Here is a 25,105-nt window from a genome sequence, read left to right as displayed (position 1 = left end):
GCCAAAGGATTTTACTGGGCTGTAAAATAGGCAGGTTTGTTATGATAGTGTTATTGATTATGATTAATTCCTGGGGCTCCAGCAGAAGTCGGAACATAGGTTCTACAGTCTTCTTGGGTTTCTAACACCTTTCTCTCTCAAAATCTGTTATTAAGCTTTTACTCAGCTATAACTGAAATAATTTTGATACAGCTCTCTTAGGAAAAAAAAAAGTGGCAATTTTGATTCGGTACTATTCAACAAGTATTTCACCCAGACAGATGAGCACAGCAGTGAGTAACCACGGTCCCTGTCTCGATGGTAGCTGTTTGTTTACTTGCGCCTACGCCAAGTGCTCATCTTCATGCCATGCTAGGAGAGCTGCCAGTCATTCCAGGTTCATGTTGAAGAGGTACAGGAGTGATGGCTTGTTTTTCCCCTGTTTTATAGAACCTGGACCTATGGGCCCTCCAATTCTTCAGGACGTAAAGTCAAGGATGATGTTGGTCACCTGGCAACAACCACCAAAATGCAACGGGGTCATTAGCCACTATAACCTTTACCAGCATGGACATCTGTACTTGAGGATGCCTGGGAATGTCACCAATGCAACAGTACTTGATTTACTCCCATATACAGCCTATAAGTTTCAGGTGGAAGCCTGTACAGCTGCAGGGTGCTCCCTCTCACCAGAGTCCCAGACTGCATGGACACTTCCAGGGGCACCCGAAGGTATTCCAAGTCCAGAGTTGTTCTCTGATACTCCAACCTCTGTGATTATATCTTGGCAACCTCCTTCCCATCCCAATGGCTTAGTGGCAAACTTCACAATCGAGAGAAGAGTCAAGGGGAAGGAAGAAGTCGTTAGCTTGGCAACTCTCCCAGGAAATCATTCCATGAGATACGTTGACAACACACCTGCCCTTAGCCCGTGGACAAACTACGAATACCGCATACTGGTGCACACTCTCAATGGAGGTACCAACAGCAGTGCTTGGGCGGAAGTTACCACAAGACCCTCAAGACCTGCTGGGGTACAGCCACCTGCAGTGCGTGTGCTGGGACCTGATGCAGCCAAGGTAAGAGCCTGAGAGTTCTTCGGTTTTGCAGACTGAAGGAACTGACCCTGGTTTGACTCTGTGTTGAACAGAGCCATCTACTGACAAAACGAATGCAATTGTTTTAGGCATTCACTGGAGAAACTGGGTTTTGGCCTTTGGCCCAAACTATCTTGACTTCCATGTCAGCGTTTCATTTCTCCCTGTATCCTCCTAATTACATTGTTGAGATGCTTCCATTTGCCTCGCACACCTGAAGTATTTTGAATGCCACAATGGGATGCTTAGCTTAAACACCATGTCAGATTTAAATAGATCAGAAAATGAAAAGAGATGGGAAAATATGGAAGACTCAATTAGCATATTAGCAAAAGTTCCGGTGACCAATAGTTGAGCATTTTTTAATAATCAAAAATGGATGTGACTGGGAGTGTAATGCTGGGCTTCCTAGGAAGTGATCCGTTATTCACTTCATCCTATGGGGAATGAACTCTAGAGGACAGGATAACTACCATTGTTTTGGCTGGCATACAAACTTCATTCAAGGGAAATTAGTATAACCAAACAGGAGGGAGTTTTGTAGCTTAGAAGCCTCTTTTGTGTAAATACACACACGCTTCCATGGATTCAGGCTTGTACGACTGCCAAAAGCATTGGTGCAGTAGCTTGCTCACCAGAGCACAAAACAAAGGACATTTGCATAACAGCAAAGTTCATCTGTTGAAATTATTACTTGGATCCCTGTTGAGTATTCTCTCTTCCCCACCAAACATGAGCACTAGCTGATGCTAACTAGTGCAAATTCTTGCCATAATTTAACCTGAGACCTAAAAGCTCTTTTTAAAAATCTGTTCATTCCTGAATGACACAGTCAACATTGCACCGTGTTTATTGCATCAGAAAAGCATAGTATTCTGTCACTTAAACACTAGGAGGAATTTAATTGTGAGATAGACAATATTAATTGTATAAATTGGGGAGCCTTCAGCATTATTCTTCATCCAAAGTAAAACAGAACTAAACGCACAGCAAGAAAAACAACAACAAAAACAAACAAACAAACAAACCTAGAGTTACTCATTCCAGAAAAGATTGTTCATCCTTCCTTGAGGAATTCTGTAAAACTTTGGTGGTGGAACCAATCAATATGATGTAAAGTAACAACCCAGTGCCATCACACAGATAAAGCCACATAATGCACATTTATCAATAGGCTTTCCTGAAAATAGTGGGCCTGGAGAAGATCAGCACTTTGGGAAGAATAATAGTTTAATACACAGTGCTCTTTAGTTCAACATATATAAGCAGTGATCAGCAGTGTCTTGAACAAGCTTGTTGCCTGCTTAATTTTTGCCCTCTTTTGATTTTGTACTCTTGTCCAAGAAGGAAGTGACGTGCATGACTAGACAACTCGCAAGAGAAGTTTCGATTAGCTTGGCCGAAAGAGGTGAATGTAACAGGCCATCAGTTCATACCCACAAGGCAGTTGTAATCTTAAGGCAGGAATTGAAGTGTCTTCCTGAAGGTGCCTGAATTATATGGTCATTATATACTGGCACTATATTTAAATACAAAAAGTGCATTAAGTTATCAGAAGAAAGAGCAGTAGGAATATTTAGCTGAATCTAGTGTTTGATGACATGTATTTAAGCAGAAGTAAAACAACCTATGTATGGCTTAGTGTTATAGACTCATAAGATTCTTTGCAAGATCATAATACTTTACCAAAGTACATACTAGTGGTACAGCTTATCTGTTAAAAGCTGGTACATGATGGAAAACAAAGACTTCTTTTTAAAAGTACAAGATTAGGTCCAACACGGTAGCCTAGCTGCTAAAGTTCTTGACATAAATGGGCCAGGATCCTATATGAGTGCCAGTTCTAATTCTGTCAGCCTTGCTTCTCATCCAGCTCCCTGCTTGGGGGCTGGGAAAGCAGTTGAGGGCAGCCCAAAGCCTTGTGACACTGTACCCTCATGGGAGACCTAGAAGAAGCTCTGGGCTCCTGGCTTCAGATTGGCTCAGCTTCAGCTATTGCAACCACTTGGGGAGGGGATCTTCAGATGGAAAATCTTCCTCTCTGTATGTCTGCCTTTGCAATAAAAATGAATATTTTTAAAGAAGAGTACGAGATTTAAGTTAGGATTAGAAATAGGTAAAACATTTATGAAGAACAGCAGGATTGCCATTCATACCTTAGTTATGAAATCTGTTCAACAGTTAGCATGAAATTTCATCCCAAGTATGTATTAAGATGAAAAATTGTTGATAATATTAGCAGCATCAGTAATAGTTTCACTTCTAACATTTTAGGAACATTGACACATCTTCACGGATGGTTATGTTAACCCCCTGGCAATGCAACGTAGATTAAAATTAAGTCACTGGTGTCATGGAGTTTATATTTTAGACAGAATGCAAGCAAATAGACATAAAATAAGGCAGCAAGTGTTAAACCTTGGAGGGAAAGAATCGGATTAGGAAGGATATGGATTCCTAGCTGGTAGGATGACGATTGGTGGGATGGTAGCTGCTTAGATGTCCTGTAACGTGCTCTTTATACAAAACACTCCCAATGATTTGCAACAGATAGATAACTCGCTTGAATTACCTCAGCTTTCCCAGAAAGTAATCTGTCAATAAAGATTATATTTTGTATTGAAATTCTTGGTAATTTATTTAATGCTAAAAGACAAGCAATGGTCTATATTGCATACAACTTCAATGCTTTTAGAAGTGAAATATGTAGAATAATAACTGAATAAGTTGAGGGTCTTTCTTCCTATAAAAAGAAAACTCTGTACCTGAGAATCAAATGATTGTGTGCTTAAAAGACAAATTGCAACATAATGGGTATGAAATAAAGTTTTTTATTTAAAAATAGTGAAAAGAGACAAAATTTCCAGATATAGCAAAGCATCTGCTTTATTTATAGGAGCACAATAGCTTTCCTTAAGGAAGGGGGATAGGGAGAGGAAGAGGGAGGAATGAGTTCATTGCTAAACTTCTTGCATGTTTCTACTCTGCAAAATGGAAGTAATATATCCAAAAATTTTAAAGCAAGTTTACTAAAGAGCATTAACTTTAAGAACAACTCGATGTAAACCATTCTTCTGTGTTAGCTTTGCCAAGGAGTAGAGTTGCTAAAATCAAACATTTACACACGATCTTTCCAGATGGAACATTGTATCTACCACTGACTAAGTTATGTCAGATGAGCAATTGTGTATGTAGACATGAAGGCAAGGGCTGTCTCTTCACTTTAGATCTGAAGAGCCCAAACCCAGAGATGTTGTGCATTTTGCTCAGAGCCACCTGATTGTAATGGAATGGCTTGAATAAAATATCAAGGACATGATTCTTAGTCCATCCTCAAAGCATTCTATCAGTCTTCATAATCAGAGGGTTCTTCCCAAAGTACATGAAAAGTGAGTATTTTTGAGATAACTACATGTATTTTAAACCCTTTTTGTACAAAAAAAATTCTCTTAGCTCTTAGATCTATTTTCCTACAAACACTTTTTTTTCAATTTTAAAAAATAAAAAATACCCATTGATTTGTGCCACTTATTGTAACCCAGCCAGTTAAACCTCTGCCTGTGATGCTGGAATCCCAATATGTAAACAGCTTCATATCATGGTTGCTCTGCTGTCTATCCAGTTTCCTGCAAATATGGCCTGATTCTGTACCTCACTGCTGTGCAAGTGGGAGACCCAGATGGGATTTAAGGCTCCTGGATTTAGACCAGCCCAATGCCAGGTGCTTCTATCATTTGGAGAGTGAATCCGTGGATGGAAGATATCTTTCTCATTGTCTCTGCCTCCTTCTTTCAACCACTCTATTTTTCAATCAAATAAATACATCTTTCCAAAAAATAAGTAAAAATAAAAGATTTGATTATCTATTGGAAAAATGTATTTATTTGTAAGGAAGAACCACAGAAGGAGAGAATGAGGGCCCTGGATCTTTTTAGAGCTGATTTTTGTGTAACATTTAAGTGTGGAAACCTCCTTGTTACTACTACAGGTAGCTATCCAATTGCCACAGCCTCATTTGTGGAAGAAACCAGCCTTTTCCCCTGGATTATTTCCCATTCTTTTGTCAAAGAGCAGTTGGCTTGTACACGTGTGGGTTCCCTCTGGGAAAAGACTTCAATAAATCACCCCTTAAAATCTTTGAACTTCTATTTTTTAATCATTTTTTACTTTTAATATTTTCAGGAGGAGGATCTAATTAAACATTTTTGTTAGCTTGCTGGTATTAGTAAAAATATCTTTCTCCATGTTATTAGTAATCATTTTAGTAGTTTTGTTCTCTAAGTCGATTCATTTCTTCTCATTCACTGCTAAAGATTTTTTTTCTAAGTTTTTAGCTTTTCTTAAAATGAGAAAAATATAGCCAATTTCTGGACATAAATACTTCTGTGGGAAGAAATAGCCTTTCAGATCTTCAAATGATGGTCTCCAGAGTCATTGCATCAGATCCCTTAAGCTTTGCTGGCTGATACCTTATTCAAGTTTTTATCTTGTGAGTGCTTTTTCTCAGCCTCAATGCTGAGCTCTAAATCAATTCATAGTTAGTGCACCTACTAACACGGTCTATGTCCTAAGTTTTAATTCTTTCAAGTATTGCCAAGCTCTGACCTGAACCTGGATATTCTGATTTGAAAGGCAGGAAGTGGTGAATTCCTGGCTCAGTCAAATTGAATTGAACTGGAATAGCTCTTTTCTCTGTTACACCACGTACCAAGGAGTCCTGCAAGATTGGACTTATTTTCAAGGCCTAAGCAAACATTATATTTTCAAGAATGAATGGAAATATAAATCTGCTTTGCAAGATTTCTTGCTTTAGATTTCTGTAACATGTTCTGTATTGAGATGAATCCTTAATGCACATATAGAACACATGTGAAATTTCTGTTCTTAGCAATATGTTAATTATAAATTACCATGTCCAACTAACATGTGTTGAATGCTCATTTTGTCACCAATTCTTACTAAAAATGTCCTATTAGAATATTTCACGTTAGCTCTCTGAAAGAAACTTTTCCTCGTTATTTATGAGAGAAATTTCTGCTTAATCCTTTTCTGTTGTATTTGTTCTATTGTTCCTTTCTGATTTCACCTATAATTATAAATTTGAATATAATAAATAACTGTTGAAATCAGCCTTTTAATGTTTTAAAATACCTGTGTACCAAGGAATAATTACAATCCAGCACATCATGACTGCAATTTCTTACTAACATCAGTCCTTTGCGCAAGGTGCGTGGTGAACAAGCAGTTTATGTCCTGCTATTCAAAAGCTTACAGTGACTTTTGGGCCACAGCTAGTTCAGTTGCTGCTTGGAATGTTCATGTTCTCTACCTGAGTGCCTGGTTCGAGCCCTGCCTATTCTGCTTCTCATTAAATTTCTTGCTAATGAGTGTGCTAGGAGGCAGTAGATGACGGCTCAAGGTCTAAAACCCTTGCCACTCCTGTAGAAGACTCAGATGGAGCTGTAGGCTGGACCCACCCCTGGCCTGTTGCAAGCATGTGAGGAGGGAACCAGCAGATGAAATATCTCTACCGCTGTTTCTGTCATTTCCTTTCCCTAGTTCTGCCTTTCAAATGAACAAAAATAAGCCTTTTTTTTTTCTTAAGACAAAATAGAAATTCAAAATCAGCATGGAAGATAAACTATGTACTCTGAAGAACACAGCAAAGCAACAATTAGAAAGATTAAACCAAATATTGATATTTAATAAGCTATACATATTTTCCTAGGATCTTTTCCTCTCTACAAGAATATGAGTATATTTCTATCACATTCTTACCAGATTCAGCAGAAAAGTAAAGAAATCAGATATCACAGAATTTCATGAAAAAAAATCTATTCTGATTTTCAGGATCTGTCTTGCTTACCTCTTTAAGACCTTTCTATGCATATCTTCTCTTGTGAAGTCAGATGTTATTACTGCTCTACTTGCTGAGTTACGTAGAAAATTCAGAAACTGAATTGTACATCTCCTGAAAATGCACATAACATTTCTCTTTCCACCAAAAAAGTTCCCAAAAGCAACTTACTTAACATGCCCACAGTGCAATGCAAGGAATTCTGATGTTTTGCTTAATTGAGTTATAAATGAGAAAACTAGCAAATCCTGTAGCTGCCCTATTGATGCGTGCGGATGTGTGAATGTCCTCCATGTGTTTTTTCTGTCTTCCTCAGAACACCCACAGTGGAGATGAATGACCAAGCTGTATACTCATCTGACAGTCCTGGAAAGCTACTCAGAAGAAAAGTCAAACCCAGGAAACAGCATTTCATTTGGTTCCTGGTGCACTGCTAATTGATCTCAAACCCTTCACAATTGTCTCACACAATGGCTAAGCCAAAGACAGGATAGAAAATAACCTTGCTGCAAATGAGACACAACCAAGTTCTAGGCCCAGGAACTCGGGTGGCGCTGCGCCTGCATTATCCCACTGATGCTAAACTTCTCTCTCATTTCAGGTCACGTGGGAAGCCCCCCTCATCCAGAATGGAGACATACTCAGCTACGAGATCCGCATGCCAGACCCTAACATCACCATAACCAACGTGACGTCCTCAGTCTTAAGTCAAGTTGTGACTCCCCTGACTCCTTTCACTAATTACTCTGTAACCATTGTTGCTTGCTCAGGAGGTAATGGCTACCTTGGAGGGTGCTCCGAGAGTTTACCCACACTTGTCACCACCCACCACACCCTGCCTCAGGATGTAGGCCCGTTGTCCGTGATTCCTCTAAGTGACTCCTCTGTTGGGGTTGCTTGGCAGCCACCATCCAAGCCCAATGGACCTAATTTAAGGTAAAAGAGGGTAACTAGGATTTTAGATTTTTTCCTTGGTCTTATCCGATTAATAGAAAAGGAGGCTTTTTCACGCACGTGATCCTAGAACCAATTCCTTCCTGAGTCTCCTCTGCCCCTCGCTTCCATAGAACGTTACATTGTACAGCATGGCTCATGTGGAGAACTGTTCATCAAGGTAGACAGACCACCAAGCTGTAAGGAGGAACTGAAAACCCCTGAAACAATGACCACTGTTCTCTCAGGATCCTCTGTAGAATCCTTCTCTTGGTTCTCAAAGCCTGTTTTCATTATATGTTAGGCAGATTTGATGCCATATGCTGTCTAATAACATGCACACAGAATGTTTCAGAAGTCTAAAGCTAAGAAAATAAAATCATGAATTGCCACCAGAACATTTGTAAATGTTGCGATCGGGGATATAGATAAGATGAAAGGCAAGAGTTGTGGTTCTGAAACAGCTTTGAAACCACTTCAACTTGAGACTTAGCTAAGAATACTGAGTTGATATTGCAGCATTATCATTGTTTATTAAGTATTGAGGATAGAAGTCTTAGGAAATCATTAACTTGATAAGGTTTTTGTATTTCTACTTGGTCTGAAACAGGCAATAAAGACTTGGCAAATCTGACATAGAAAATTCTGAAATGTTATCGTTCTAGCTGATAATGATAAAATATGAATGTAGCTGATTGTTTAAAAACGATTGAATGTGTAAAACCTGAGCCAGAAAAAAAATACTTAAATGGAAAAGACTTTATAACTACACACTTTACACAGGATCCTTATGCTTGCACACACACACATACCACAAACCAACCTGAATTTTGGTAATAACATTAGTTGAAATAATCCTGATGTTCCTGCTTGTCTTTTGCTTTAGATATGAGCTTCTGAGACGGAAAACCCAACAACCACTTGCATCAAATCCCCCAGAAGATTTAAATCTGTGGCGCAATATTTATTCAGGAACTCAGTGGTTTTATGAAGATAAGGGTCTTAGCAGGTGAGATTACAAAAACTAGAAAAACAAATGCTGGCATTTAGTTTTGGGTATGTTGAATAGTTCAAAGTGTCTTAGTGTCTTCATTGTGCGAGCATGTTATCAGTTATGCAATAGAACATGTTTGGTTATTATCTGTGGTATTAATCATGGAACTGTAACAGTGTGTTTAATGTTTGCTATCTTAACTCCACGCTTGAAATACGCCTTTTGAAGTCAGACTTACAGATGCCTGAGCTTTGACCAACTGCCTTTGTCACAGCTCTACCCAGCCATGGAATTTAAAAGAGTTTGGACATATCGACCATTTATATGAAAGCTTCTCTCTTATTTCCCACAACTTTCCCATCAAGTTGTTTTATATCTAAACGCACAAGTTAGTCACTGTCCTCTGAACCTAATGAATAATTCTAGCCTTGTCTCACATAGTCTTGGTGCCCATTCCACATTTGTGCTACGTTCCACACCTTCAACTTGGAATATTTCACTCACCCCATTGCCTGACCACTTCATCCCTCGAGTTTTATTCTGGAAGTTTGTTTTTCTGGAAAGGCTTTCTGGCTCGTTGCTTTTGAATTAGCTCGATTTTAATAGATTTCCATGACTGGTTCTGTGAATATCTGCATTTTCACTGGCCTGACTGCTTATCTGGATACTACTTTATAAACCAGATTTGCCACAAGGCAGGTCTTGGGTCTTCATGACTTTTTTCTCTCAATGCCTTGGATGTTTAGCACATAGTAGGCACCTGAACACTTGTTAAATAGGACTGTGTTAAGTCAAAGTTTGATATTTCATTTCCCTGTGCCTTGAGAACAGTAATTACAATATTACTGTCTTTGGGGAATGCACAAAATGAAGGAATATTCTGTCCACCTTACAGGACTGTGGGGGAAGAACATTATGGATATTGTAAGAATCTCTAGATGGTGATAGCAAATAAATCCAACTAAGCAACAGCATGAGCCACAGGAAACTGCCACCTTTGTATGTTCAAAAAGGTCATTTAGTAAATCTTACTATCATGATCATAATAAAATTGTCAACTATCTTCCATTCATTGTTGGTCTTAGTTCAGCATCCCTATATGCTTTTCACATCCATGGAAAACATTCTTTTATTCAGAAATTTAATTTTATTTGCCACATGTAGAGGAACTATGAAAAGGAACAAAAGATGGATTAGGGGCAGGCTTTTAGCCTGATGGTTAAAATGTGCAGTAAAATGCCTAGGTCCTGCATCGGAGAACCTGGGTTTAACTTTTCTGTTTTAGATTTATTTATTCCAAAAGACACACACACACACACAGAGAGAGAGAGAGAGAGAGAGAGAGAGAGAGAGAGAGAATGGAGACAGAAAGATATATTCCATCTGCTGAGTTATTATGGAAATGGCCTAAGCAGCCAGGGCTTGGCCAAGCCAAAGCCATAAATCTGGAACTCCCTTCATGTTCCGTGTAGGTGGTAGAAGCTCAAATGCTTGAGGCATTGTCTATTGTTTTCCTAGGTGCATTTGCAGGAAGCAGGATTAAATGTTGAGTAGCCAGGACTCCAGGTGGAACTGCATGTGGGTGTTCCAAACCCTGGCTAGGTCCCCTGCGGTACTTGTTCCTACACCTGGGTTCAAGTACTGATTCTGGCTCCTCCCAATGCCAGTGTTTCACCAATGCGGACCCTATGGGGTCAATGGAAAGATGACCTTCTGCTATGACTATCAGGATGAGGAAGAAGAGCCTGTCAGCGTCTTACTTAATTTTAAACTGCGACTAAAAATTGGACATGGAAATGAAAGACAACCTCTGTCAGCACGGGGATGCCATATCTTTGCAATGTTCTTAAATCAAAGTGTGTGGACATGCCTGGATATCACCCTCAAATTAAGTTGAGAGAGTCACAGTGGCTTTTCTCCATTGGGCTTTTATTTCATTGCCCTGAATTTACCACATAGTTTCCTTTCTAAGTGTCATGATATGAAATGCTACTTCATGAAAAATGAGCCTTTAAATCAGAAAGACTGCATTTGTCATAGGACTCTGCTAAAGAAAAAAAAAACGTTTTCTTTGTTTTCTGATTCATGTTGGTGACTTATTTGAACAAACACAGATATTATAGACAGCTTATTCTACGTGCAACAGACTGGTCGTGTAGAGACAGGATCACAGTAACAGCTGTAACTCCCACTCGTCATTTTTAAAAGTGTCATATTATTAAAACTTTCAAGTTGTAAAGAACATTATTCTTCAATTACCAAAGTACAAATCTTCAATATAAAATTCAGGATCAATATGAGACCTAAAAAAATACCTGCCATAAAAGAAAAATGCTAAGAACTGCATATTTAAACAATAGTAGTAGTATGTTTCGTCGCTTCCTTCACTATTTACTGCCACGGATGATTGGTTGTGTGAGAAGTTTTGTCCTGCACAAGGTTTCTCAAGTCCTAGCCTGTGCAATGCTGTGCCAAAGCACACTTTGGGCTCTGACACATATGAGAAAGAGTTAGTGGAAGAAGCAACTAAATAGCCTGCATTTTCAGAAGTATGATTTATATTGGTGACAATATTGACACATGCGTTCTGTTAGGGCATCAATAAAGTTGACACATTTTTAATTCTGATGAAAATAACCTGAGGCATTCTACAGCTGCACTGAAGAATTTTATTGGTTCTCCAAACACATCAGACCCTTTTAAGATACAAGCCTTCACTCATTTTGCCCTAGAATAATGTCTTTCGTTGCACAAGTGTCTTCGCTGCACAGAATACCACTTGTCATCAAAACCTTGCCTCAATTTTCCCTCCTCTATGAAGATTTCACTGACTAAATGAGGTTGTACTAAATGCTATCTCTGATGTTCAGCCCCCCCAAAAATTAGTTAACATTTTGGCTATTATTCAAAAGCAGAATTCTATAATTCATCCTCTATTACTGCATAAATATCAACTTTATTTGCATCGATCATCTGATATATTATTAAACATTCAGTAAATGTGTTTAGAACAAATGGATGGTGGTATAGCAAACATCAAAGAGCAATATTATCTTTTTCAAAATATTTTTAGCAGAAATACTTTGCTAAATTTCAGCAAAATCATTTCTTGATTAGTCAGGTCAATTTTTGTGTCGCTGGCCTACCAAATTCATGAAGAATGACTGCTTTAGTAGTTATAAAAAATCTTCGTGCTTTTATAAAGTAAAATAGATCCTGGCTTTCTCACTTATTTGAGCAATAACAACCAAACTTGGAAATGATAATTTTCCCATAAATGAGATGATAATGTATATTGTAATTTTAAAATTACAGAAAAAACACCTAGCTGTATCTATAACATAACAAAGGTTGTCACTTTCTGGGGATGAATATAATTGTAGGAAATGCCCCCAAAATTAATCATTTCAGGGGTGACTACGGAAGTTACTCAATAATACTAAAAGGGCTTATAAACAGTTGATTTAACTGAAATTTAGATTCAACTTAAGTATTCATTTACTTCGACTATTTTAAAAAATGTTTTCTACAAGTTTGTTTTTTTGAAGGTTTATTTATTTATTTATTTGAAAGTCAGATATACAGAAAGTAGAAGAGATGGAGAGGAAGATCTTCCATCTGCTGGCTCTCTCCTCAAGTGGCCGCAACGGCAGGAGCTGAACTGATCTAAAGCCAGGAGCCAGGAATTTCTTCCTGGTCTTCCACAGAGGTGCAGGGTCCCAAGGCTTTGGACTGTTCTCTACTCTCCTCCCAGGCCACAAGCAGGGAGCTGGATGGGAAGCACGGCAGCTGGGATTAAAACCAGTGCCCATATGGGATCCTGTCACGTGCAAGGTAAGGGCTTTGGTTGCTAGGCTGCCATGCCAGGACTCATTCTACAGGTTTTTAGATGGTACATTTTTTTCATACCTAGGATACACATTAGTATTTATAGAAGATATTAACTTATATACATAAGCCTTGTCATGTTGGCAATTAATGCAATGTTTTCTTTCCAAATATGTTTATTAATTAAGTGTTCTAGTTAATATCAATAACCAAAATTTAAGGGTTTTTTTCTTTTATTTTTGATTTTTATTTATTTGAAAAACAAAGTTAGAGAGAGAGAGGGAGAAACAAGGAGAGAGAGATCTTGATCCACTGATTCATTCCCCAAAGAGCTGCAGTGGCCAGGTCTTTGCCAACCAAACTCTGGAGTCCAGACAAGTCTCCCACATAGGTGCAGGGGTCCATAGCACTGACCCCTTCCCCTGCTGCTCTTCCCAGGCAGGGAGCTGAAGCAAAAGTAGAGCAGCCAGGTGTCAAAACTATAGCTGCACTACAAAGTTAGACCCCAACTTAATCCATCTTGAAAAGAGTATACACACAGAGAATGGAAATGTACTGCAAGTCGATCAGTATGTGATTTTTGATGTTAAATGGGGAAATAGGAACCAATGTATAGACAAATCATAGATATATGTCCTTACTAAATAAAGGAATGTATTTTAGCATTTTGTTTAAAAGGATCAAGATCTCATTTCCTAAAATAATTAACAATGAGCAATTTTTAAATGCAAATGGCCATAAAATGCCTACTGATTTTTCAAGTAAAATAGTAAAAATTGGAAATGTTTAATGTCAGTCATTAAGACATTAGGGACTCAACTATATCCTGTGCCAAGTTGGGTAAATCCACTTAAATGTTCAGTCTCATTTGTAAAGTATGAAATATAGGGAACATCTAGGGCCCAGCATGGTGGCCTAGCAGTTAAAATCCTCGCCTTGAACATGCTGGGATCCCATATGGGATCTAGTCCCAGCAGCTCCACTTCCCATCCAGCTCCCTGCTTGTGGCCTGGGAAAGCAGTCAAGGATGGCCCAAAGCCTTGGAAACCTGCACCGTGCAGGATACCCAGAAGAAGTTCCTGAATCCTGGCTTCTGATTGGCACAGTACTGGCCGTTGCGCTCACTTGGGGAGTGAATCATCAGACGAAAGACCTTCTCTGTCTCTTCTCCTCTCTGTACATCTGACTTTGTAATAAAAATAAATAAATATTTAAAAAAAACATAAAAATATATAGGGAGCATCTTATTAGAATCAGATAAACTTTGAACCCATCTCTTAGTCTAAATTTGAGCACTGCTTTGGAAGTAGGCACTCCAGTGGCATGTTGCAACTGTCTGGGTTCTTCTGCGGAGATGTATTTACAATTAACTATTTTAGTGCCACATGATTCTATCATTCCTTTTGCAGAAGAGAACAACAGAAATATCCCTTTAAAACCAAAAAGATTATTGTTTGTATAATAACGTATGCATGCATAAGCAAAATAATATATAGAAGATATTAAGCAACCAGATTTTAGCTAAATGTCTTTTAAGTCATTTTATGAAGGAAAATATAATTATAAATGTTTTACTCAGAGGGAGAGCTAATGAAGCCAAGGTCATTGGTTCAATTCCCATGTGAGCCATTAGCTTGAGTTCATTCCGTAGCCTCAGACTCGCTACCCTCTTAACCCCGACTCTCCATCCTTTATATTCATACTAGCAGTTGCAAAGCAGATTTGGCCAGACTGGATGTGTAAGCAAAAATCTATTCCCTCTGGTAGAAAAATAACTCAGGGGCCAAGTCCTAGTGACATGACGTCATCCAAGCACTGACAGATCAGATTATCACCACGAGTGCTGTTATTCTGATTGTTATTATACCATCATGTAGACAATGTAAGCTCTTGGCTAAAAGGACAGTCTCTGGATTCAGCTCACCTATATCCGAGTTCCTGTTCTCCTGCTTCCTGACCCAGTAACTTGATCAAGTTAAATAATTCAGAGGCCTATTTGTAATATTGACAATTAGCATATTTATAATATATATTATATATTGGTATTACATTATCAAATAGGTATTATAATATCACTCTGGAAGGTTATAAATAATGAATGAATGAATGGTTTAAAAACATGTCGATGTGGCTAACATGTCATTGTCAGCTTTCAGTAGTTTTGGTGAACTGAATAGGAAGTATTCAGTAGTTAAGCAAACAGCAGACGTACTAGTTTCTTGGAGTTGTGATAGTAATGTATCACAAACTGAGTGGTTAAGCCAAAGAAATGTATGCTTTAACAAACCTATAGAGATCGGAAGTTGCCAATACAGTTTTCACCAGGCCCAGACCTGCAAGGGTTTAAATAATACTTTGCTGTCTTGTAATCTCTTGTGACTACAACTGCTCAGTGGCTATGCCAGTATAACTCCAATTTCTTCCTCTGTTCTCCCTGGTGATCCTCTCCCTGTGCCTCTGTCATTTCACGTAAGGTTCCCATCCCAACTAGATTATATACGCAGAAATTTTATTCTTCAAAATGGCCACACTCACAGGGATCAGGGGTTAGGTCTTGAAAATATATTTCAGGGAAAGGAGAAACACAATTCAACCCAGTACAGCACACAAAAAGAAAAAAGTGATTAACACCCAAAAAAGAGAGAGTTCAACAGAGATAGAGAGGATCCACAAGCCCCAGGAGGGCAGGGGTGCACCGTATGTCGAGTGTCTCCATCTAAGACGTTTTGCAGTGCTAGCCTGATGGTGTCAGCCAGCCATATTTTCCTACACAGGCGGTTCAGAACAAAACGAGGAAGACCTGCTAGGTTTCCGCCAGAGTCAAGAGGCTGAAGTTAGTGTTTCTGTTTGTCAGTTGTTTCCTGTGTGACTGGGCGTTCCCCAGTCCCAGATTTTTTCCATCTACATAGTTATATTCACTTTCCACTGTATTTCCTTTAGCAGATATATTCAAACTCAAGCAAAAATAAAGCTCCCTGGTGCAAAACTCCGAAGGGCAAGATGTGGTACACTTTGGTTACAGTTAACAATTTAATTCAGAAGTTTATCGCTCTGCCAATGAGATGATAGGGAAAAGTGGCACGGAGAGAGGAAGAAGACTAGTGGTGATGAGGAATTGTGAGATTTGAAAAGGGATGAGCTTCCCAAAAGAAGAGCATGAAGATGTTAAGAGCGAATGCAAGCTGGCAATTTGCCATATTTGTAATTGCATCTTGGATTGAGCTGTAATCCTTACCACTTCTGAAAACAAAACAAAAAAAAAGTGAACAAAGTGAGAAAGCACATTTGTTTTACATAGCAATATTTGCTTAGCATTGCTAATAAAATGATTTCCTGGATCTTTGGTTCATGCCAGAGAGTTACAAAGATAATTGTATGTTTTATGTAAAGAGGAGAAAGCAAGCGATACATTTTCTGGTGGGAGGGGTGAGAGGTGGTGCCCTGGGGATGAGGTGTGTGGGAGGAAATATTCTATTTTGTGAAGAAAAATGAAATACTGTGTTCTGCCTTTGTGAAATAGAAATTTCTTAACTTTCCTTTTAGGTTTACAACATATGAGTATAAGCTCTTAGTATACAACAGCGTGGGTTTTACTCCAAGCGAAGAAGTGAGTGTGACGACACTGGCTGGCATTCCGGAGAGAGGAGCCAATCTTACTGTAAGCGCTCTTAACCACACTGCTATCAGCGTGCGGTGGGATCAACCAAGTAAGTCACCGTGCCAGTTGCACACTTCCTCTGTGAGTTTTAGTACTCAAGTGAATGAAGTAAAAATGGTCACTTTTTTTTTTTTAAGAACATAAAGCACTGAGGTCTCTGTGCTATACTTGGGGAGCAAACTCGCTCTTCTCCACCCGTCTCGGATCTGCCTTCTTGTCCATTCCCTTTGCAAGGAGAATGTAGTTTCTAGCAGCCAGTCAGGGGAAAAATGTCTGGTAATCTGATGCAATGCAAACTTTACACCTAGGTTCAGATTCTGCCCACATATCTTAGTGATGCCTGCATCACTCAGCAAGATCCATCTCATACAATTGTAATTGTGTAAAAGATTTTTCTGAATGAATCATCTTCAGTGCTGGTTGTATGCTAAATTGCACCTTGCTGTAATGAAATGAAGCCTGGATATAATTGCTGGACTCACTCCAGTAATGCAGGTTCGGGCCTGGCTTCATCCAGAACATTGCTGGGCAAGCCTTGAAAGAGCTCAGAGGCAAATCCAGCCTGTTCCTGCAACTTGCCAGAGCTGCAATTTCAGAGCAACTTTGTCAGTAGGGTAGAAGTTAACATTGTGTCTATGAATTTGTGGTACTGCATTATCACAATTACAAAAAATAAAATTCTGAGCCCATGCCAGGAATAAATACTGTACTTGTTCTCAGAGATAGAAATTTAGCTGGCCGTTATTGAATCAAAGGTTGTTGGCACGTTATCAAATATTGAGAAATATCTGCTCGGAAAATATTGAATGAAGTGTTTTGTTTGATGAAGATGTCTGTTTGGTGGGGTAATCACCTACTTTTGTATAAAAGGATGATTGGGCAATCCTCACCATGTAAGTTGGTCATGGCCTTGAGGTGTTGGATTTTTTAATAATTATTTATATTTATTTGAATGGCAGATTTTACAGAGAGAGAAGCAGAGACAGCGAAAGTCTTCCACCTTCTAATTCACTCCCCAAATGACTGTTATGGTCAGAGCTGAGCTAATCTGAAGCTGGGAGCCAGGAAATTCTGCCAGATCTCCTCCATGGGTTCAGGGGCCCATAGATATGGGCGATCCTCCACTGTCTTCTGAGGCCTTAAGCGGGGAGCTGGATTGAAAGTGGAGTGGCCAGGGCGTGAGCCAACGCCCATGTGGGATCCCGGTGCTGCACCACTATGTTGGCCTAGGGCCTTGAGTTGATACATCCTAAGAATAGAAATGCTCTTTTAAGACATAGGACTGAGTTTGTCCCAGTAGTAAATCATATTTATTGTAAATTAAAATCACCATTGTTTATGCTAATCTATGTGACTACCAAATATCTCATTTTTAACAACAATGAACAGCCTTGGGATTGTAAAAGCTTTCAGCTTCTTAATTATCAGTGGCACCTATACTGGGACCCAAAAAAACAACTTCACAAGAGAATGTAAGTCAATTTATGCTTATGATTATCCTCAAAAACATATCTGGGAAAAACACAGTTTCTCTCATAGATATTTGTTTATGTAAACTATGTTGTTGCTCTCCTACTCCATCTCACGAACTAATCCATCTTAAATACCCACCCAGAAAAGTAGCCACCAGCTCCCATCATCTGGATTTGAATAGTTGGGTTAAGATCTGGCTGCTAAATTTTCGCCAAGATAGGTTCTTTATATTATAATTGCATGGCTGAAGTCAGTGTGCTTATAAAAACTGACAAACCTAATGGATGTGAAGCAGCTCACTGAAGTTTCATTACCTCAGTAATCTGAACCCCTGACCTTCAGGATGTAGGTAATACAATCTGCTGTTATTTCCATTCACACCTGAGACGTTGTTTAGGTAACTATTTGTGAGCACAAAGGTTAACTATCAGATGAGGGTTAGAGCTGCAAAAGCTTGTAGCATTATCATTTCCTTTCTGCAACCTGCTATCTTAAGTAAATTACCTAGCCATTTCTTTGGGGAAAGGCCACCTATTTTTTTCAGCTTTAACTTTAAATCATTTCCTAGATTAGTAGGAAGAAATTGACACATAATCTCATATGCCAAAAGGCACAAATCTGTGGATATAAAACACCTTGACATTGAAAATCATGAATAAATTTACAAAGAGTTGCTTCATATAATTGATTTTCAATATCCCCCAAATACTCTACTATAAACTTCCACATGTGTACCTAATTTGGGGAGCAAAATGTTTTGAGCCAATTTTTAGCAGGTACGGATTGAAAGGGTCCATGGGTAAGCTTCAGAGGGCCAGGTGTTAGCACTGGTTTTATGTATGTGACACAGCATGAGGTGAACACAACTCGGCATGTCTGTAATCCAATTTTGGGGTGCAGCTATTGGCCACATGGACCGTATTTTCTTCTTCTGTTCTCCATGCCTCACTTTACACTTTTTGAAAAAGGATAATTATTTTGAACATTTACCAATCAGAATATTCCATGCAACATTGATCATTTGTGGAATCCTTGATGCATCAAATGATTTGATGTAATTGTTTTCGTGTGTTTCTGGGAGGAAATTCAGCTGGTACTGAATGTGGGTGATTCTTTCAACAGCTCAATCCCTTGCCCTCTTTCTTCATCTCCATCTTCCTTGTCCCAGTAGATATGAAGTTCTCACCTTGGCTTTGATACATAGGTAGATAGGCAGGCATTAATAAAATACACTAAATGTAAGTTATGTTGGTGCTAAAAAAAATGTCAGAGGGATGGGGAATTGGTGTGGTTGACACTTGGTATATGTGTATCCCATTTTTGAGTGTCTGGGTTCCAGTCCTGGCTCCACTTCTGATTCCAGATTCCTGCTAATGCACTACCTGGGAGGTAGCAGGTGGTGATCCAAGTAGTTGTATTTTTGCCCAGATGGAAGACCTGAGCTGAATTTCAGGCTCTTGGCTAAAGCCTGGCCCATAGTCACAGGAATATGGGGAATGGACCATCAGAAGTAAGATAGCTGCTTCCCCACTTTAAATAAATAAAAACAAGTAATTAAAATATATATATATATCTGAAAAGAGCACTATAACATTTTCATTCAATAATTCTTTATGCAGTCTTCAGAAAAGCCCAAGATCAAACCTGTAACTTATAGAAGATTACGTGTCTTTCTAATGCATTTTCCTTAATGATGATTAGCATTTTATCAAGAATGATTTAGTGATGTCATTTCCACTTTTCTCACTCTTAAGTAAGGCAAAATAAATATCTATGAGAAGGGAGTAGAATATATAAGGCTCATACCCTCTAAGACTGACTATCAATATTAATAATGTTGAGAAAAATGTAAAACAATACTGGAGGTGGTGTTGAAGAGAAAATTATTGGCAAAAAAGGAAATGAAAAGTGAAAAATGATCCAAATGTGTTCCACTCTAATCTGTCGATAGTTTCCCCATGCTCAGAACATTGTATCGTAGAATCTTCCTTGTCTTGCCTTTCCTCTTTTTCTACCATCTCCATTCTTCTCTTCCAAATTTCTTTATCTCTTCCTTCCACCTTCCCTTCCTCCTCTCTCCGCCAAATATTTTTCAGGGCTTTGTTTGCCCTGGACACTGATAATACAAATGACTTGAATTCTACAGTTTAATATCCCATTGAATTCAGGGAAAATTGTTAAAGCATGAAGATGACATCATTAAGAAAGTACGCTCAGGGGCCCGGCGCGGTGGCGCAAGTGGTTAAAGGTCCTCTCCTTGCACGCCCGGGATCCCATATGGGCGCCGGTTCTAATCCCGGCAGCCCCGCTTCCCTTCCAGCTCCCTGCCTGTGGCCCGGGAAAGCAATCGAGGACGGCCCAAGCTTTGGGACCCTGCACCCGCGTGGGAGACCCGGAAGAGGCTCCTGGCTTCGGATCGGCATAGTATCGGCCCGTTGCGCTCACTTGGGGAGTGAATCATCGGACGGAAGATCTTCCTCTCTCTCTCTCCTCTCTGTATATCCGCCTTTCCAATAGAAAAATAATAAAAATAAATCTTTAAAAAAAAAAAAAAAAAAGAAAGTATGCTCAGATTCTCAGGAAGAGCATCTGCCTCATCTTGTAATCAGAAACTATCAGATTTTATAACTAGATTTCCTAATTTCCTCTGAATCCACATGTCTTTTAAAAAGCACCCACCATTGTCATCTTCCCTTTCCTCCTCTGACTCCTAACCCAACGCTCCAGTTATGAAAGCATGTGCTTATAGAAATGCTAGCCGTTTCCCAAACATCCCTTCCAATTCATCTGTGCACGTCTTGCAACCTGGATTTCTTTCCAGGTGCTCACCGATGTTGTGTTCTTTAATCAATAACTGTTGTCTAATGACTCAGCCCAAAGCTCTCTAAGTACTCCTGTTGCTTTTTTCGCTGTGAGTGATCCCTCACTGCCTAACATGCTCTCCCATGGTTCATTACTCTTCTTTTCTTTCACCTACCAGTTCTACTCATCTTTTTTTTAAAAAGCTATTATCACCGTTTTTCCTTGAGTCTTTCCTATGCTAGTTTTGTTTGTGGAATTTCATGTAGTTTCAAAGTTCCAAGTTAGGTAGACTAAAAGAAATGCAAAAAAAAAAAAAAATGTTGGGAAGCCACATGAAGTTGTTTTACAAAATACATTTGAGGATCAGGAAAATTTAAATTCAAATCCCTGTTCTAATATCTTCTAGAACTATGACCTAAAACAAGCCACTTAACCTCACTAAATCTCAGATGGGGATAATATTAACTATCCTTAAGTGTTATGATGAACAGTAAATAAAATAATATGTCTGAAGCTTAATAATCATTTAGTGTTGATGTAATAATACCTTGGTGTAAGGTGTTCTCTTTCTGAAATGCATATGTTGCATTCAATAGCATCTTAGAAAAGATGAAAAAAATGGGAAACCATATTTAACAAAATCTTAGGATGTAATTTTGCATGACAGTCATATAAGAGCATTGTACCATATGTCAAAGGTGCATACATCACAGGGAACTGCCTTGTGGCATGGTGGGCTGGACCCTTGCAATGTCAGTACCCTATATGGAAGCACCAGTGTGAGTCAGCTGCACTGCTTCCAATTCCAGCTTCCTGCTAATGTGCCTGGGAAGGCAGGAAAAACATGGCCCAAAGACTGCAACACCTTCCGGTGCTCTGGAGGACCAGGGTAGATGTGGAACGGAGTAGGCTAGGTCTCAACCCCAACTGAACCATATAAGAGCTATATGGGGGTGTGGACAAGCCATGGCTGGGCTGAAACACACATCTGAGCTCACCTTCCCTTTCCCCTCAAGCAGAACGTGGTTGTAACCATGACATTCTGCTTCAACCTTGCACTTGTGAATTTGCCCACATCATTTGATTAAAGAACAAATCAGTTGTCCTATATTTGGAGCCAAATGCAGAATGCTATCTATGCTATCTTCTCTAAGTGCAGTTTTCTCTGGAAAGTGTCCAATGCTAGAACACAATGAGAGGTGAAGGTGGCTGGGAATTTGCAACAAAGAAGTTGCTCATTGTAGAAATTCTCTAATAAAGATGCCAGATACCCTGTTGGAAAAAACTAAGGAGATGGCTTTGATCATTGCCCAAGAAGAAAATCTTCCCCTTTGTTTATTTAATGATTTTTCTCAAGATACAGTTTTGATCAGTTCAAATTTTCCAAGAACTGCTTAGTTGATGACACAGAGCTCTGCACCACAGAAATTGGAAAATTACACTAATTTGGAGAATCTGTGAGCAAGATCAACCTTTCTATCAAAAAATTACCTTAATAGGGTCCTTCTAGGTTTTACATTTTAAGAAAATTACCTCCCAGTGAGCCTGTTAATGAGAGATGACTGAAGGATTCAGCACTAGACAAATAAATTAGGAGACCTGTTTAATGGAATGGTTTGCTGGAATTGATCTAGATCAGGACCAAAAATGTGTCTGTTTTAAAGGGCCACATGGTGAACACTGCAGACTTGCTGACTGGCCTTGTCACAGAAGGAATTCCCAAGTAAGCATGGCTGTGTTCCTCTCAAATTTCATGAAGAACAGCTTTCATACAGTTTTCATAGGATTTTCGCTTACCACAAATGATTGTTTTAAAAATTTCCCCCCAGTCAGTTAAAAGTCCAGAAAGTATTCCTTACTCTCAGGTTATAAGAACAGATGGTGGGGCAGAGTTGGCCTACAAGCCAGACTTGATTCATGGACTGTTGTTTGCTGATCCTTGACCTTGATGCAAAAGATTGAGAGGATATAATTGACATTGATAATAATCTCCAAAAATTATCCAAGAGTATGTAAGGAGCATAATCTAATTGCTGTTGCAGGACTTTGCATTTGCCCATCTGTTGTGGTCTAAATGTCTGTGCCCCCACCCCCGCCCCAAAATTTGTATATTGTATCTTGAACTTCTATCATAGCTATATTTGAAAATGAAACCTCTGAGAAAGTCATGGGGATCAAAGAAGGTCAAAAGGTGAGCCTTGATTCCAAAGGATAGTGTCCTTATAATAAATTCCAGAGCCCTAACATCTGCTCTCAGGCTCTCTAGCTCTCCTCACCCATCCTCCCTCCTTCTGCACAGGAAAAAGCCATATGAAGACACAGCAAGAAAGATGTCTGCAACCCAGAGAAACATTCCACAACAGAAACTAAATGTGCCAAGCACAGTGATCATGGACCTTGACCAACCCAGAACTTCCACTGTGTGAACTCAGTCACGTTATTCAAGCCACTCAGTCTGCAGTATTGTGGCAGCCTGAGAAGACTAGCACAGGCTAGCATACCCTCAACCAACTATTTTAAGTTATTTGGACATCCATTATGAAGGACATGGGCATGTTGAGTACCCAGGAATTTGTCCCAGCTCAGAACACGCAACTGAACAATGATGTAAGAACAGCATCTAAAGTGGCATTTAATAGTAAAACTCATATCCACTGAAGAAGGTTTATCATTCTTTGCACATCTAGAGAAACAGCTGAATCAAGGGAAGACATTTATTGTTAAAATAGTAATAAAGATATTTAATTAATTTTATTATATGACAAACAAATTTCACCTGATGTCTTATATAGAGTTTTAATGTCATATATAGATTTACATAGATTTATGCCATATAAAAAGATTTAGCATCATGATACTTTTTACACTATATTCCTTCCACCTATACTCCCACTGTCCCTCCTCCTTTCTATTTTATATATTTTTAATTTTATAATGGCATGCTTTATTTTATAGGCATAAGCTTAATACTCCACCAAGTAAAGAATCCAGCAAGTACAAAGCGTAAAGCTAATGTTTCTCTGAGAGCAAAGAAGAGGGCTGTAAACAATAATCAAATAGCAAAACATCAGTTTTTTCCTATACATTGCAGTACATTTTGGTCTGCGTGTTTACCACAAATCAGGGAAAACCTGTGATATTTATCTTTTGGGGACTGGCTTCTTCCACAAAGCATAACAGTTCCCCGTTGCATCCATTCTGTGTACAAAAATGGGATTTCACTTCTTTTTTTGGCTGAATAGAGTTCTGCTGTGTATGTATGCCACCTTGCTATCCTTTGCTCAGTTAATTGACATCCTTTATAACCTGATTTATTTTCCTTTCGGTAAATTCCCAGAAGCGAGATGCCTGGGTCATATGGTAGATTTAGTTTCAGATTTTTGAGGAATTCTCATACTGTCTCCCATCAAGGTTGTGTTCTTATACTATGCCAGAACAAAGCATTTTTTTTGGATATAGGCGTTCTAACTTGTGAAACCTCGTTGCAGTTCTGACTTGCTAGTGATTCTGATGATCTTTTCATGTACCGGTTGGCCTTGAATTTCTTCCTTTGGAAAATGCCTGTTCATGTCCTTTGTCCTTTTCTTGACTGGATTGTTTTGTTTTGTTTTGTTGTTGGCTATCCTGAGTTCTTTAATTATTCATATCTTAGTCTTTTATTGGTTGCACAATTTGTAAATATTTTCTTCCATTCTGTTGGTTACCTCTTTACTTTGTTGAATATTTGGTTTGAAGTGCAGAAGCATCTAAGTGTTCAATGTGATCTCAGTTTTCTATTTTTACCTTTATTGTCTGTGCTTCTGGGATCTTCCTGCTCAAGTGTTTTCCTGTGTTAATAACTTCCTTTAATAACATGACCCATTTACATTTTGGTCTGAGATGTAGTGGAGGATGTATTCCCTTCTTCTGCATGTGATGGTCCAGTTCTCCCAGCAACACTTGCTGAACAGACTTTCCTTTCCTCTATTGATTGATTTTAGTTTATTTCTCAAAGATTGGTTGGTTGTAGATGCGTCCATTTCTGAGTGTCCGATCTGCTTATTAGTCCACATCTCTGTTTTTGTGCTGGTATGAAGCTGTTTGGATTAGTATACCTTGGTAGTATCTTGAAATTTGGTATTGTGGTGCCTCTAGCTTTGTTTTAAGTGGTTTAGGATTGTGGTAGTCAACGTTTGCCTCAGGAGCACATAAGCTAAAAAAGAAAGAGAGAGTTGTCTATTGGGGTATTTCTTGTATTTTCAAGTGAGATTTGACATCATCATTTCTTGCTCTGAGAAGAATCTCATTGATATTTTGGTTGGGATCACATTGAACCTGTAAGTTGCTTTGGATGGTGTGCACATTTGTTTAACATTAATACTTGTAATCCATAAATGTGGAAGATGTTTTCCATCTTTTGTGTCTTCCATTGTTTTGAATTTTCATTGTAGATATTTTTCACACCCATTGAGAATGGGATCGACCCTACAGGTTCTTTCTCAGCC

The 25,105-nt window shown here is 38.9% G+C and overlaps 1 protein-coding gene across 1 annotated transcript in view; it reads left to right on the top strand.

Moving 5' to 3' along the window:
• Positions 1-25,105, top strand: part of USH2A (usherin) — a 617,249-nt gene that overhangs the window by 398,945 nt on the left and 193,199 nt on the right. Inside the window, exons 40-43 of the mRNA XM_040985311.1 lie at positions 430-1,058; positions 7,535-7,869; positions 8,753-8,875; positions 16,232-16,395. Coding sequence (XP_040841245.1) covers positions 430-1,058; positions 7,535-7,869; positions 8,753-8,875; positions 16,232-16,395 — 1,251 coding nt within the window. The remainder of the gene's footprint in view (positions 1-429; positions 1,059-7,534; positions 7,870-8,752; positions 8,876-16,231; positions 16,396-25,105) is intronic.

This window comes from Ochotona curzoniae, unplaced genomic scaffold, assembly GCF_017591425.1.
Source record: "Ochotona curzoniae isolate NIBS_2020 unplaced genomic scaffold, NIBS_Ocur_1.0 contig_430, whole genome shotgun sequence".
Taxonomy (NCBI): Eukaryota; Metazoa; Chordata; class Mammalia; order Lagomorpha; family Ochotonidae; genus Ochotona; species Ochotona curzoniae.
Note: the sequence above shows the minus strand (reverse complement) of the source record. Positions and strands in the feature narration are given on the sequence as shown.